General features: G+C 38.1%; 1 protein-coding gene across 1 annotated transcript in view; it reads right to left on the bottom strand.

The window, feature by feature from the left end:
* Positions 1-16,453, bottom strand: part of SYNE1 (spectrin repeat containing nuclear envelope protein 1) — a 308,461-nt gene that overhangs the window by 70,557 nt on the left and 221,451 nt on the right. Inside the window, exons 97-108 of the mRNA XM_075748397.1 lie at positions 15,858-16,049; positions 11,438-11,569; positions 10,725-10,831; positions 9,221-9,371; positions 8,274-8,408; positions 7,956-8,111; positions 7,113-7,322; positions 5,737-5,838; positions 3,967-4,086; positions 1,429-1,629; positions 908-1,081; positions 331-462 (exon numbers count right to left, since the gene is read on the bottom strand). Coding sequence (XP_075604512.1) covers positions 331-462; positions 908-1,081; positions 1,429-1,629; positions 3,967-4,086; positions 5,737-5,838; positions 7,113-7,322; positions 7,956-8,111; positions 8,274-8,408; positions 9,221-9,371; positions 10,725-10,831; positions 11,438-11,569; positions 15,858-16,049 — 1,812 coding nt within the window. The remainder of the gene's footprint in view (positions 1-330; positions 463-907; positions 1,082-1,428; positions 1,630-3,966; positions 4,087-5,736; positions 5,839-7,112; positions 7,323-7,955; positions 8,112-8,273; positions 8,409-9,220; positions 9,372-10,724; positions 10,832-11,437; positions 11,570-15,857; positions 16,050-16,453) is intronic.

Raw genomic sequence — 16,453 nt, 5'->3', positions numbered from 1 at the left:
AGACCTATTAACTATTTGGTGTAGAATTAAAAAGATGACAGAGGTAAATGCTCCTTAGCTGTGTCACACAATATAAAAAGGACAATGGTGACAAACTGAAAGCTGAAGGTTTAAATTTGGCATTATAGAAAATCTTTTCAGTAGGAAGTGGTGCAGCACTGCAATTGGTCCCCAGCTCGGCTGTGGGATCTCCATCTTTTGAGGTTTCAAGCACCATGGCTGATCTAGCCCATGGCAACAGTCCTGCTTCAAGTGGGAAGCTGGACCAGATAACCTTCAGAGGTCCCTTTCATCCAGCTTTTCCATAAAGAATATCTAAAAAGCACCAACCTGAAAAAGTATAATCCGGTCTGTAAGCCTGTCCTCTGTCTCTTCCACCAAACCAACAGCGGGGATGCTACCTTCAACAGACTCCAGCTGTCTGGTAAGTTCCTGGTAATCTTCATCCAGATGCATCCAGGTCTGCAAGCACAAATTATCCATGTATACAGTGAATATTGATCTGGGTATCTAGAATTTTTATTATTTGTTTTCTCAAGCTGAAATCCTATAGCTGCATGGTTGTGAATATACAGAAATTACAGGACAAATGTCTGGTAAACCTATAATAAGACACCACCTCTGTGTCAAGCTCAGCTTTTAGTTAGAACATATGGATAAAGGTGTCATGTTCTCCTTGTCAGCTAAAGCTAAGTAGGTCTTTTAAATTTAGAGGAACACAACTTGTGTCACCTGAAGGTCACAACAGTAAAATAGCAAAGATTACACGTAGTCTATCAGTGTCTTGTGTGTATGACAAAAGGGACTGATGTCCACCAATTATGTCCAAGCACAGGAAATCAACATTACAGAATATCCTGGTGGTTGATCACAATGGCAGTACAGAAAAGATCACAGAAATTCTCACCTCTAGAATATATTCCAGCTCCACACCTCGTTTATGAGCCACCTTTAATACAGCCGAAGCTTGTGTCATTAGCTCTGAATGTGACCGAGTTTCCTTCAAGAGGGCAAAGGTACTCATCTTTCTAAAAAGAGTTTCCGTCACAATCATGTGAGACTCCAACCCCTGAAAATATTCCTGAGAAATTTGTGTGTGAGGTAGAGGGCAAAGAGAGAATAGAAAAGAGAAAGTGCAATTGTTACTCAATTCATTACCACGTGTACATGATTTTAAGCAATAGCAGTACAATCAAATACCTGTAGACATAGAATTAGGTAAACTTTTCACTCCACCAACATTTCACAAAATCCAACACACAATATAAAAAGGACAACAGCCTTTTTAAAGAAAGAGCTCATTCTTCCACACAAATTCTATTCCAGCTCTCATTCGTTCTCATTCTGAACCTTTCAGAACAGGTTAGCAATTTGCTGTGTACAAGCTTACAATCATGATTAGTCCTGAAATATGCCGCAGCTTCTTACCTTATGTTTGTCAAGTAGTGATCGAACCTCTTCCTTAGAAGCAACAATCATTTTCAGGTCACCAGCCATCTTTTCTTGGCCTGTTTCTAACAGGTCAGCCAGGTCCTGCAAAGCCCGTTCATACTGCCTCTTAAGAGCCAGATTTTGATTCAGGTCACTCCGTCTGGACCCAATGATCATCATCAGCTCATCATACATATCCTTAGAGGCAAAGAGTGGCAATGGTTATTCTTATTTCACACCTTACACGTCTTCCTAGAAGCAAACTTACTGTCCCAGTATTCTTCTGAGGATACTACCAGAATAACATTTATTCCCAGCTCAAAAAGACTGTGCAGATATACTGACTTAATTGATAAATTAACAACTCGCCAGTTAAAGAGAGAAAAAATAAGCAAGACCTGCAACTCTTTGAACTGCCTGCATTCAGGAGCAAAGTTAGCAGAAACCCAAAGGCTTGCTTTAAGTAGCAAAGGGTGACTGGGCTTAAGTCATCAAAACCCAGAGCACTGTGTGGCTACTGCACACTGCAGATGCTGTTTACATTTTACTTCATGGCGACAGACTGTAGTCATCTCAGAGCCAGATTTGTCTCCCTCTCCTGCCCCAGCAGCTTACTGGTAGCAAGCAAGATACATACAACCTGTAGTAAAAATCAAACCAGGCCCAAAATACTCTATATAGAACAGTAAAGTGTAGAAAAAGTGCAGTGTGTATTTCACAGTGTACCCATACTGCCAAATTAAAAAATGAGCCGAAAGGAAGAACCTCATCAGTTCCCACGTGCTATTACTCATCTTGCATACCTCAACCATAAAAGTGAAAACAAGCTACAGATGCTTTTCTTCACCTGAAAGGGATTACGTTCTTTTTTTGGTTTTGAGAATTGTATTGTCAGAACATATGTCTGATTGTGAGGGTAAGCCCGTACTTTTGAACAAGACAAGACATCCAGAAACTAATAAACCAAAATATCTCTATGACCATCCAGTGCTACAGCAAAGTACCCACCCTCAGACTGCAACTGGCTCTCCTAGATTTAGAGAGACAATTGTGAGAAGCACAACTGTCAAAAAAGCAAAGGGAAGGCTTTTCTAAAAACTGAAATCAAAGGGAGGGGAATATCTACACATAATCTGACAGGAAAAAAAAAAAAAGCAGGAGGCTCTGAGACCAAAAGGATAAAAAACGGGGCAAAAGACACATTTGCACAAATTCTTTGTCATTCATTTTTAATTGAGAATACTGTTTGGTTGGCTTAATAAGTTTATGGTCCCGTTTCAGCTATTTTCTTTGCTTCCAGTTTATTATTATTTCATTATAAGGGGTACCCCTTCTGCTCCACTCTTTGGGACCCCACCTGGAGCATCCAGCTCTGGGGCCCCCAACATAAGAAGGACATGGAGCTGTTGGAGCGAGTCCAGAGGAGGGCCATGAAGCTGATCAGAGGGATGGAGCACCTCTCCTATGAGGACAAGCCGAGAGAGTTGGGATTGTTCAGCCTGGAGAAGAGAAGGCTCCAGGGAGACCTTATAGCAGCCTGCCAGTACCTAAAAGGGGCCTACAGGAAAGAGGGAGAGGGACTGTTTACAAGGGCGTGGAGCGATAGGACAAGGAGTAATGGTTTTAAGATGAAGGAGGGGAGATTGAGATTAGATATTAGGAGGAAATTCTTCACTGTGAGGGCGGTGAGACACTGGAACAGGTTGCTCAGAGAAGTTGTGGCTGCTCCATCCCTGGCAGTGTTCAAGGCCAGGTTGGATGGGGCTTTGGGCAACCTGGTCTAGTGGACGGTGTCCCTGCCCATGGCAGGGGAGTTGGAACTAGATGATCTTTGAGGTCCCTTCCAACCCAAACCATTCTATGATTCTATCATAAAATTCAGGCATACACCTTCTCCTTGATCTTTCCTTAAGCATTCCCCTGCCTCAGCACCAAACTGCTCACAAAGGAGTTTCAACAGCCTTATAAAAATTCTGGATCAATTGCCCACATGTATCTATTTCAGAGAACCTTAAGGTAAGAGTCCTACTACTTAGGTGAGCTCAAAACCAAGTGTAACTGAAAGTATGTAGCAACATGAAAAGTATTCTAGTAAATGCAGAACATTTCCAGTTTCAGGTCACACTTAGCTATGTATCCCCCTTTACTCCCCCTCCTTTTTTTTTTTTAAATGACAGATGTGAGAGAAAACTAAACCCCAGATCATGAGACATTGGTGAGAACAGGGCTCAACCTTCAGCAGACATTTATGATTACATGCTTAACATTATATATTTGAACAGGTACTCAACAAGAGCTGAAAGAAAACTTTTGTGTGTGTGTTTTTATGATTAATACTACTCATAATAGAGATCTTAGAAAATTTGAAAATGCAAAAGTAGAAAAACTAGGTGAATCAGGGAGAAAACAATCTTTTATACACACTGAAATGCTTTTAAATATGCTTTCCTAAACTGCCTTATGAACAAGAAAAAGGAGCATACCAGTATCTTTGATATCACCAGACAGGTCTAGGATGGAACTTAAGAGCCATACCTGGATCTTAGACAGCTCTTGCACAGAAGGTTGCTCAATTTGTAGCTTGTCTACACGCTTCTTTAATTCATTGATTCCAGTATCTAGTTCCTTCAAACCTTCTTCTGCCTGCAGTATGACCTGTATTTGAAAATTACATCATTTAGTTTGAAGGTTTTATAACAATACCGTAGCTGCCATATGGTAATATTAATTTTTTGCCTGAAGTATTAATCAGTCCTTCAGTCTGCTGAAATTTTAATGGATACTATAAAGAAAAAATATTAATTCAAAGTTGGGAGATCCCAGCTTATTTCTTAAAGTTAAATACCATATGGTACTATTATTTTTTTAAATAGCAAACTATTTTAGTATCACACACTATTATATACAAAACCTTGCTGTGAATTTCCATGCTTTTAATTATATGGTACAGACACAAAAGGACTATTAGTTATTCTAACACCTTCTTTTAAAGCATTCTCTTTATTAACACCCATTGCTGTCATGTCTGAGCACCAAGCAAACCACCATCACAGCCAAAGACATGTGTGATAGCAAAGAGCTATGCACAGCTTCTTTACAGGACCAGGATAGGGCCAAAATGAATGTCAAGGAAAAGGACTTGTACATCCCCTTTTGTACCTGGAAAAGGTCAACTGAAAGCACACAGGTTGGTATTTGCAAGAGTACGCAGGTGATAATTTGACTTTTTTCAATGGAAGCTACAAGAAAGAAGGTCTTTCAACCTAGGAGTCTCTGCTGAATTACTGCATGCAAGCTACAGCGAACTAACTTAGAAACTGCGTATCCAAATGCTTAAAGTATAGATGTGAATAGAACTCCTGACTCCCAGTAATGTGAAGTGTACATCATACAGTCACTGAATTTACACTTCACGCAGCTCAGTTACCTGGCTGATTAAGGGCCTAATTTCTGCTTTCCCAATCACATCTTGAACAAACAGCAATGCTTTTAAATTTGAATGTTTTATCAGCCAAAGCAGATGTTCAGAAAAAAATCAATTCAGTTGCTTTTGTTACCATTTTTTTTCCTATTTGGTAGTTAAATTAATCATACAGGAGCTAAATATTCCCCAGTCTTTTGCATCATGGAAAATAGGAAATAAAGACACAGACTGCCAGCTCTCTTACTCATATCTGAGTTAAAATTCCTTGAGGGAATTTTTGATTATCAGATATATAAAGGCCAGTATTTCTGTTTAGCTGAGTCTCTTCCTCTCAGTCACCTGCTGGAACCAGACAACAGTAGCTACTGGGTAACACAAAACATAGGTAGAAAGTAGCCCTTAACATACTTCACTCACTTCAGGATATATTTTATGATAATATTAATTAATTATCCATCAACCAATTGCTCATAAAGAAAAAACAATTATTGCCTTAAATTAACAGGAATATAGTCAAGATATTACTATAAACCAGTGCAGAATAAAGTGCCTTCATTTTTTAATAAAGTGCAAAAGACAAACAATTTAGCCAAAATTTAGACTTTTTTGGGTTCATTGAAGTTTTCTTTCTTTCAAATAGTGCCCGGTATATGCATAACTAGGTCACCTGGGGAGATAAGAAAGACACTTTGTGTTTGTTTTTTTTAAAAAATTATAAACATGTGTGGTACCCTCTTGGAAGTACTCATTTTCACATACGTTACGTGAACACACACATTCTCCCATAAAAAGCAACTGTTCTCTAGAATCCAGTTATACCTTGAATAGAAACTTTATCTCTTCCCTTCCCAACCACCCAAGTAATGGACATTTGGCAATACCTGCATTTGTTCTGTTTCTGGTCTCTCAGCTGCCTCTGCCAGCTTCTGTAGAACTAAATATTTGTTATCAGCCACCGATGTAAACAAGAGCTTCAGATCATTCTACAGGAGAAAACAACAACAAATTATAGCCAATCACAGCACAAACCAACTGAAAAATATTTTATGTTCCAAAAAGTTTAAAGCATTACAATGTTACAACATCAGCACTAAGGCATAAAAACTATTCAATGCTGGAAGCACCATAATTATCCAATGCAAAACATGTAACACTGCTGAAAAAAACATAACTGGACATATATGAGCAAAAAGCTAAACCAACTCCTATTCAAAAAATAACCTGTTGACACACTTCTACTTTTGCCTTCCAATTAGATAATCATTTAGCAAGGGTCAGCTAGCTTCATTTAACAAAAATACATTCATCTTGTGTAGTTTATTCAATCACATACACTTGTAAAAAAGCTAGGTTTTACTTTTAAATGCAGGATTTTTCATTAAAAACTTGAGCAAATATAACAAAAAAGTAAACAAGGCTTCAACACATTACAGGACTAACTACACATACTTTTAGAGTACCTTAGCAGGCTAGACACAGACTACTTAACAATTTTGCCAAGCTACAATCAATTATTTTTTTAATGCATTCATGCCAGCAAAACTCCTAATACTGGTAAAATAGAAAATAACCAGCACACATCTCTAAGACTTTTAGCATTATACAGGAGTGTGTTTCTGATTTTTTTTTTTGCATGCAGTAATTATTTTAAATATTAAATATCTCTGGTATAACAATAAGGCACAGGATTCTAATCAGTTTGTCTCCTTTCTTCAGCAAAGGAAGGCCTTTTATTGAAAACGGTTGAAATAATATTTTCCCCATCTACTGCAGAGGAAAGGTTATGGAGTTTGGAAAGAACTCGGGTAGTAACAACCTATGAAATGATGATACTAATCTAAAGACACCAGCAATCTATTTTCCATTTTATCACAGCTAATAAAAGCAGTGTACTGTATCATTTATGAAATTATAAAACGTGTAGAGTGGAACTCTAAAGTTGCTTTTTCTCCTTTGAGAACAGTAGTCAACAACTTCCATTTATTGCAATGTCAGCAGGGTGAGAAAGTGTGGGATGAATGATCACTTCAACAATAATCGCAAGAGTTGCAGAAGGCTTCTAGCAGAGAGTTTAAATGTTGGATCATGATTTGGGTGCCAAGTTTTGCACAGCCTAAGTAGTTTGATTTTCAGTAAAAACCTGTGAAGACTTGTTCTCTTGATTTAGTACCAAAAATTCTCATTGCTTTGTGAATCGCATCCTTTATATTCCCATTTGACATATACCCCTGTTAATTCCTTCAGACCGGCGTCATACCTTGAAAGTCACTATTTGCTGGAGCCTTCCCTTCATCTGATGGCATCTCTGGTTTACTACTGACTCCAGTAAGGCCAGTCTTCTCAGGAGACAATCCAAAGTGTCTTCTATAATATCCCTATTATCACCATTCTCAGGAAATATCTGAGCAAATAAATTCTTGTTCTTATCCATTTCTTCTGTTATCTCTTTGATTTCTTTGGCAAGAGACTGATTTTGTAGAAAACAAAACAAAGGGACAATTAGACATTTTAGAAATCAAGCAAGCATACTGCCATAAACATTGCCAATTTTGCAGTGATGCAGTGACTTTTTTACGTTGTTAATATACACGCACTAGACAAAGTTATGAAGCTACAGTATTTCTGATAATAAACTCCCCCGAGACTGGTCTGAGGAAAACAAGTTCTGAAACAAAATGAACCTGCCCGAATAAGGGCTTCATGAAGCAGAAATCCATGTAGCTGCTGAAAAAGCCTTTTTCCCTCCCTCTCCCCTCCCTCCTTCTCCATTTCATATTGATGAATTTGTATTGTTTCCATATCCAAGAGCATTCCTCTGCCTTTTTCACTTCATTTCAATACTGTGGTGTTTGCTAATACTTAGTAGATAAGTTAAGAGAAGAAAGACTCCATGTTTAATTCTCTTCTGACCAGGCAAAATTCGGGTCAGGTGCTGCTTTCTGCAACATTCTTTACAAATAGTAGCAGAATACTGCAATTACATATAAATTATGGCAGCGACATGCCACTCATCCAGGATTCTAATATTTTCTTTCTAAATGCTACATAAAATGCACCGTTACTGGCAATTTAAAGCAAGTGCTATTCATGGATTCCTTACCTCTTGCTTGCAGAGGTATGTTTCTGTTTCTTCCTCTGGCAACAGAGCTGTAGCAACAAAGACCTGTTCTTCCACACCATCTAGCCACAAGGAGGTGGCTGTGACACCATCATACAGCTTCTGTTCAAGATGCAGGCTCTCCTCCACCTGTCCAGCCTGGGCAAAAGGAACCAGAGAAGTCAAGAGCAGAATGACAAGATACACTTTCTAACATCTAATATTTGGGAAAGGGCTGGATTTCCAGGTGGGAGCTAGAGAAGTTTTCATTGTAAGTGCGGCCCTGCTGGAAGATAGGTATAAAGACAACGGAAATGTTACCTCAGATGACACATCTTCAAAGGCCTGATTCAATTCAACCAGTACTGGTGACACTGAGGATTTATCCTCATCCTGCCCTTCCTCCTTATACAAAGGCATTCCAGATAGCAGTCTGTTTGGTCTAGTATAAAGCTGCTGAGAGAGAAGTACTGATTAGAGTGCTTCTACCACACATACAGGGCACAAAATTGAGCTATACAGATTCTATTGCTGACTGAGGATATCATCATGGCCCTCCCATGACTGTTCTGTCATGAATATCTTGAACAGAAGATTGCTCAACAGGAGGTTCACCAGAAATGCAGATTAATACTTGTGGCAAAAATTAGCAAATGACTTGTTTTTACCAAAAAATAATTAATTACTGCTAAATGAATACAAGATATTTACAACTTTGGGAGCTGATTTTAATGTAATATTATAGTGGGTCTATTAAAAATAAAATGGACGATGTACGCTAATGTAGAACTTGGACTGTTCCAAATTTAACTGATTAATCCCTGCGTCTTTCAGTAAAAATTCTGTGGCTGAAATCACTTGCTGCTTTGTCATGTACTCATTAAGACCAAGAATTGAATGTAACCAATAAAATAAAACTGAAAGTACCAATTTTTCCTCTTAAGTTTTCACCAGAGTGCTGGTCAATGTCAGAGGGAGGACTTATTACAGAATTATCCTGGTTTAGATAAGTAGATCAAAATTTTGTCTGAGCCCTTTCTTCCTTCCTAGTTTATTCACCTGAACGGTACTGCAATTCAAATCACTTTGAACAAGAGCAGAGCTAGTGCCAATATTTAATAGTTTTTTAAAATGTCACAAAAATTTTTTTTTCCATATTCTTTGCATTAACTATATCACCTTAATGCATCTGCTATGCACAAACTGTACCTTGTGTTGTGACAACTGCTGTCATAGAGAAAATGCAAAGAGAAATTAAAAATAGTTACCAGCTGTTCTTGTTCCAAAGCTCTCTGGAGCAGTCTCTGCTTGGTATTGAATTCCTGGTTCAGGCTTTCCCATTTCATCTTCATCTGTTCTTCAGAGGATGGTTTCTCACCTTCCAAGCCTAATTCCTCAGAGAGTGTATCAGGCTTCTCACTGAATGGCAAGATACACAAAGGTTTAACAAATACAAAAGTTATAACAGCATAAGGTGTTTATTTCCTCTTTCAATTAGGAAATTCTACATTTAAATTGCTACTTTTCAGAGCTTTTACTTGGTGGCTTTTTTTTTTTTTTTTTTTTTTTCAGATAATAAGACAATGGCTTGTTTCTAACTGCAAGAAATTATTGACTGATGGGATAAAATGTACTGTCTAAAAAGCTGTTTAGATTTGCAAGTACCCATACTAAGAACGAGCCCCCAAACCAAACTGAATAGAAACCACATTGAAATGTAACATTTAAATAAACTTTACTTCAAGGCATGAAAAAAAAAAAAAAAATTATCAGACTCCTTCCTCACCTCTCCTCTCAAAATGCCAGACATACCCTGGTATTGTAATGCAGGACAAGCGTGTAAGTTCAGCTTTGGTAAATAGTGAATGAAGTGCAGCATTTTTTGTTTGTTTCTATAGTATAACATCTTGTGACAGAAGGAAGCCTCAAAAAGAAGGAGATAAGTACTTTCTGGCATTATAATAATAAACCACATTGAATTAACACAAATGCTGAGGAAAAGAACTTAGTACAGCTTACATTCCCTATGCATAAGTCTTGGTTCTACTGCCTCAGTAGAACCTTCATGTTCTAGACTGTGGCATGCTGGAGGAGCCACAAAGGTGCTCACTACCACTGATACATGAACAAAGTATTTTAACCGAAGGATTGACTGCTCCTTGATTCTCAAGGTCTGCATTGGCAGTAGGCAGTTGTTTTCTTCTGCTTTCTCTAGGGCAGAAGTCTCTCCCAGCCAGAGCCGAGGCTTTTATTGACATCTACTTCCCCCGAATGGGCAAGTGAGCAAGAAAATATAGACCAAAGAGGAAATTTGAAATCCACAAGGCTTCAAAAAGAAAAATATTCACTAACTGCAGGAAAAATAAAATTAAGCAATGAGTACTTCACCTGGGAAGATCTGGTTTCAGTGGCAGACTACAATATTTTAGAGATCAGCTATGATTCACACATCAATGCTGGACCATAAAGCTATACTAACTGATCTGCTCCTTGTCTAATGAATCCTACTAGTTTGTAATTTTAGTGTGATCCTTGAAAATAAGAATAAAAGGAATTTCTAAAAGCTGAAGTGATCAGTTAGCACAAAACAGTTTGTGTAATTATATTATCAGAGCACTGAATTATAAACTGGGACTCCAGTACCCTAGGTGCTGTATAAAAACCATAAAACAAAAATTAGAGTATTATATGCAGAAGAGGGATGTAAACATAAGGATGACAAAGCACAGAGTCATAGAAATCTACTTCACAGAAGAACACATGAAAGCACACCTTATACACAGGCCTTCTGGAGCACCTTGCTGTGTCAGGATTTCTTCTCCACGGCACGCTACTGACCGAAGCAGATTCTTCTGTTCTTCTAGCTCTTGTTCCAGCTCCTAACATAACAAGTTACAAAAACCCAAACAAACCTCAAACAGATTGTTTTCACCTTGGAAGGATATGTCTACATTGCATAACTGTCACGCAAAGATAGCTGAGCTATTTCTGATATGGCTTGCTGGAGCACCAAAAGCAGTGCAAAATCTCCACCCAGGGACCTGGAGAAATCGGGTACATAAACTGGGCTGTTGAACTAATTGACTAATGCAACACAGTTTCTGGAACTTAACCTAGTGAGGATGTCTGTGTATCATGCAACACAATATACCTTCTAATGTGTGTATCTTTGCTTCTATAAAGACAATGTTGACTACAATTTCGAACAAATACTGTCACCTCCTTAGAGTAACTTGAAGGGTTGAGTCAATTTAATTTTACTAATGGACAATGGAAGTACAGAGTGATTGAGTTGACTGTTGTCACCGAGGAAGTCTAGTCTGCCTGGCTATTACAGATATAAAATAGTGAGCTCAAATGCATCATTACAAGAGCACCGAGTAAGAAACAGTGTGAAAACAAAGATTTCAGTGAAAATATTAACAATAACAGCTCAGCTACAGCACAATCTAAAGACAAGAGTAAAAGAAATGCAAAACACCAACCTTCTGTTGCTGCAGGGTGCTCTGCTGCTGCTGTGAGCGAGTGGTTCTTGCTTGTGCCAGCCATTCTTGGACACTGGGGCTTTGTGAGGAAACAAAGTCCAGATCACTCTCCTCCTTTTCTTGTAATGATCCCTGCTTTAAGAGAAAGAAATATTTAAAAATGTAAAAATAAACATGCACCACTGCACGTAGCAGAATCAGAGTCCAGAGAACAGAAACCATGGACTGGTGTGTTTCTGAAGACCATTCTGCTTCTCCTATAAAACAGCATTGGTCTGTAATGGAAGGTGCAGCCCTAACTGGCAAGGCAAGGAATCAATGGATTGTTTCTGCCACGTTTTTAGTCTAATTAAAGCCAATTTTTTGTCTAACTAAAAATGAGAGAATGCCGGTTGTCATTCTGGTCCAAATTTATTTATCAATAAGTACATAACTCTACGTGTAGTTGGCAGAAACAGTCATTTAGCAGATTATATGATACGAACAGTAAAGACAGAGAGATCAAACCACAGAATGTTAGAACAGCAAAAGCAACAGTCTCTTCACTTCATACTTCTATCATTATGTTTTTCCAACATGAATGATTATACAGGCCATCTGTGTAAGCAAAGCAAAAAAGAGCAAATGCCTTAATAGTTCCAAAAACTGCTTTATCTACTTCTTGACTTCTGAAATCCATGTTGGCTGTAAATTTAAATTATTTTAGCTGCCATTATATTCAAACTCAGGGATTTTAGCACACCAGGCCTAATCTTAAAGACAGACTTCTTGTAGGTCTGGCTACTTAGATCTACATACCTCTCTGGATTTATTTACTGTTACTTGCAGACACACGATGACTGCAGAGTTTGTGTGTTTGTTTATTTTAAAGCTTCAAGAGCTAAAGCTGGGGCTTAATTCCTATCCCATTTTGTCTATATATCTCATTTTTGTAGGATTCATATTTTGCCCACGATTTAGCTCTTATTCCAAATAGAGTAAGAGCACCCAATGGTGCAGACATAACAGAAGGCTCTCCAAAACAAAAACACGTTCCACCTTCCAAAGAGCCTCTGCCTCAAATGAGGCAGGGACCAGCAGGGCCAAAGGTGGCTGAGGAAAGAGCCCTCTCTTGCCTCACTTGGTGCTCCTTACGGACCTCTGCCACCACTGTCCCTGGCACCAGGCACTGAAACAGCAGAGTTCTGATAATGATGAGGCTTTGGGCAACGTGGTCTAGTGGACGGTGTCGCTGCCCATGGCAGAGGGGTTGGCACTAGATGATCTTTGAAGTCCCTTCCAACCCAAATCATTCTATGATTCTGTGATTCTAATAGTAGAAGTTAGGTGTAAGATTTCAGTTTTGGGGGATGATAAGTATATTGGAGTGAAAAGGAATGATTAGTGTTAGAGGATATAAACTGTATGAGGAGCAAAAGAACCAAGTGGGCTTCTAGAGCTAGAAAGAACCATTAGCTCTTGCTCTATGAAATAGATTTTTTCACTAAGAATTCAGTTTGCAGGTAAACCGTGATCCTTTACTTTGTAGGAATGAGTTTCTAGAAAAGCTGACATGATTGGAGTGTGAACAATGAGATTACACAAAGAAAATATTAAGTGAAGGGTAAAGAGGGTCTAGAATTTTAATCTTTCTATTGCAAATGAGAAAAAAAGATAAGCTTTCTGTTAATTGTAAAAAAAAAATAAAATCTGCTTCATTTTATATGCTCTAGAGACAGTAGCTGTTCAAATTGTACATTCCTTTAGAGAACAGTATCTAGTTCTTCGTTGCATTTGGGCAGGCTGATTGATTTCAGTTAGACTTTGTGTTTCCTCTTCTCTGGAAAGAGGGTAGAGAAGCTACAATTTTGCAGTTATACTAAGATGAATAAATACTAGTCCCACAGTTCCTGCAGTGCCAAAGAGTGTAAAAGGGATTGTGGCATTTGTGAATGCAATGAGGTTTGGCAGATATGCTACTGTGCACATTTTTTAGATTAAAATTATTTATGAAACAGATTTTGTCATTCTCAAATCATAGAATAAGTTTGAAAAATACACTTGCATTTTCATTTGAATTCCGTCTGAACAAACCGTTTTACATTTCCTTTAAATAGCCAGGGAGATAAATGCTTTAAGCTGTCATTCCAGAAGACTATCCACTCCACCACAAAAATGACTGGAAAAAGCCTGAAGAAAATGGTGATAAAACTGCTCTCTCAAAGAAGTTCAGAATTGTACAAACTTATATCAGGCATATTTGTCTTGTGGAACTGAAGTTGTCCCTCCTGGACACACACTTTCTAATAAAAAGTAAAGAAACAGTATCTCTTTGTTTGTTTTACTACAGAATCCATTCTACTGCTTTGTTTTATAAGGAGTCTATTTATTTTTATTGCCCCTAAGTCACAGAAGTTAGTAGATAACAGTAATAAGGCAATGTGTTGTCTATCTTTCAAAGTGCTTGAAAAATGCTACATTTGGAATCAACGTAGTCTAGAACTCTCCAGATCCAGCATGTTTCTTTTTAGTTTCCCTGCTTTATTTTATGAATAAAAGACTTGGTCTCCAAACCACTTTTTCTATATCATTAGTGACATACATTAATCAAAATTAGAAGGAAAACTGAAATTGCTGCAAGAAGTCACAAAATCTTGCACTGTCTCCTAAAAAGCCTTGTGCCACAGGAATAACGTACGTGCTGAAATATCACCTTAAGGAAAATATAGCTCCGTCTTTATGATGGTCTGGCAATAAAACTTGAGAGGGATCCTCCCTTTTCTGCATGCAGGCTGGTCTATCCTCTGGGCACTTACAAGGTTATTGGTATATCTAGAGACGTGTTTAAGTTCGAGTTTCTTACATGCATGAGAAACAGTTCTGTTAGCATGTAATGCTCTTCAGGGTTAATAATGGCAGTGGATAGAGTTAGTGCACTTTGGGGCATCTGATGCTCTGAGCCTCCGTCCATAAGAAGTACGTTATGCCTGATTGTTTGGAAAAAAGTCATTATAGAATTTCTCATTTGGAAAAAAGTGCTCAATGAAAATTTGAAGCTGTTATACTGTCTATATCTATTTTCTTCCACGATCCATAAGTAAAGTTGAAAAAATGCTTGCAATTTATAAAGCAACCGCAGTCATGTGTGCACGTAACATCTTAAATGATTATTTTAAAATTAATTTCATTTTAAAATAAAATTATTTTGTTGTTATTTCTGATATTAGAAAAGCATCCAAAATCTGTTTTAAAATTTTAATTAAACCAAGTCACACCATTGTATTTTAAAATGCAGCACATTTTAAAATGCAGCATTCATATTTTAAAATGAAGCAACAAAGTATGTAATGTCTTTTCACTTCACAAGTAATATATCAGTAGATAGTATTATATGCCTACATGCTGTTGATAACACTTTTCATTTGCCTAATCGTGAGGTTTAATATGCAAGAGTAACATGAAAGTTACTTCATCTTAGAGGGAATAGGAATTGCCCAGGAAAAAAACCTGGGGTTTTTCTTTTTCTTTTCCTGTGTTTGTTTGTCGGGGTTTTTTGTGAAGCTATGTTAAGTTTTATAGTTATCCAGTTGCTTTGGACTAAAAATAGTTCTTAGCATGTCAAGTGACTTTTCAAGCTAACCTCTCAGTAGACTTTAATCTGCATTACAAGCTAGAAATCTTTGAAGCTTATTATGTTTAATTTGCACAGCAAAGCCCAGAAAAGAAGTAAAAGAAAAGGGCGGGGGAGGGAGTCACAGCAGGGCAAGCAGATTCAAAACCAGTCAGTCACATTACATGATTGAGTTTCTTGTATGTATTCGGTTCTCCACATGCTAGTTTAACCTAAAGAATGACGAAACACAACAGTTAAATAAAATGAACTAGTGGCAATAAGCGGACCAATGCTCCTAGGAATAGAAACTTAGGACAAGACTGAGATTAAATGTATCTTTGTTTATATAATATTTGGTTTGGTGTAATGATGCCACTAAGTACTAGCCATATTTAAAAGTGTTTCATTAGCTTGATGTTATCTATTTGTTGCGTTGTGCACGCTGTATGGAAGAAAGCATGTATTTAGGTTTGTTCTTTTGTTGGGGGAGGGATCCTGGTCCCGAGCACATGCAGTCTAAAGGGACTGGGAACAGGAATAGAGTATATCCAGATCAAACTAATCAACTATCTACTTTATTATTGCTCTTTCAGTGAAGACAGTACATTAAGATAGTTTCGCCATGAAGTGCTGCTGTTAACTTTAAAATGGTAAACTAAAGCTTGCTAGGCAGTTCTTTATTTCAGGGTGTAATTCCATTTACTAATTAAAGATGAACAGCTCAAACTAAATCAGTAGAATATTTTTACTTCTTTTCCCAGCTGCATAAAACTATGAAATCCCCCAAGCTCCTGCCTACCAGGAAGCCAGTTGGAAAGAGCCACTTACCCGAATGTTGATCTGTTTGTCGTGGAGCACTCGCTGCAGCTCCAGCAGGCTGCCCTTCAGCGTCCTCAGCTTCACGGCCAGCTGCTCTGCCTCGTCCTTGGTGTGAGCCTTCCCCTCCATAAGCAAGTTCTCGTTGTGCACAGACAACTCTGACAAGGCCACCACCTTCTGCTCTATTTCAACCAGCATGTTCTGCAGCAGCAAAAACAAAGAAGCAAATTCATACATTTTCCAGCATCTGTCACGTTTTCTGGCAAGAAGACCTGTGGCCTACCTCACCCATCGCCAAGCTAAGGGCAAGCCCTATTATCATTGCTTTGCCTTCCAGTCCCTTTCAGAGTCCTTAGGAATATGCTTGCAAGTGTTTGCATTTGCCATTCCTGTTTGCAAGCTTGTTCAAAATAGGAAATTGAAAAGTTATTTGAAACAAAGGATTTGTTGTAGAGGAGATGCTCTTTATTTGCAAATTACAGGTAACGGTGGCTAAGATGCTAGACTGACATCCATAACGACAAGAAACAGAGCACGCAGCTAGAGGTACGTCTTTCCTCTTCTTTCACACACATTTAGTGAAATGCTTCCTACCTCCTCCTATG

This window comes from Balearica regulorum, chromosome 3 (assembly GCF_011004875.1).
Source record: "Balearica regulorum gibbericeps isolate bBalReg1 chromosome 3, bBalReg1.pri, whole genome shotgun sequence".
NCBI lineage: Eukaryota > Metazoa > Chordata > Aves > Gruiformes > Gruidae > Balearica > Balearica regulorum.
Note: the sequence above shows the minus strand (reverse complement) of the source record. Positions and strands in the feature narration are given on the sequence as shown.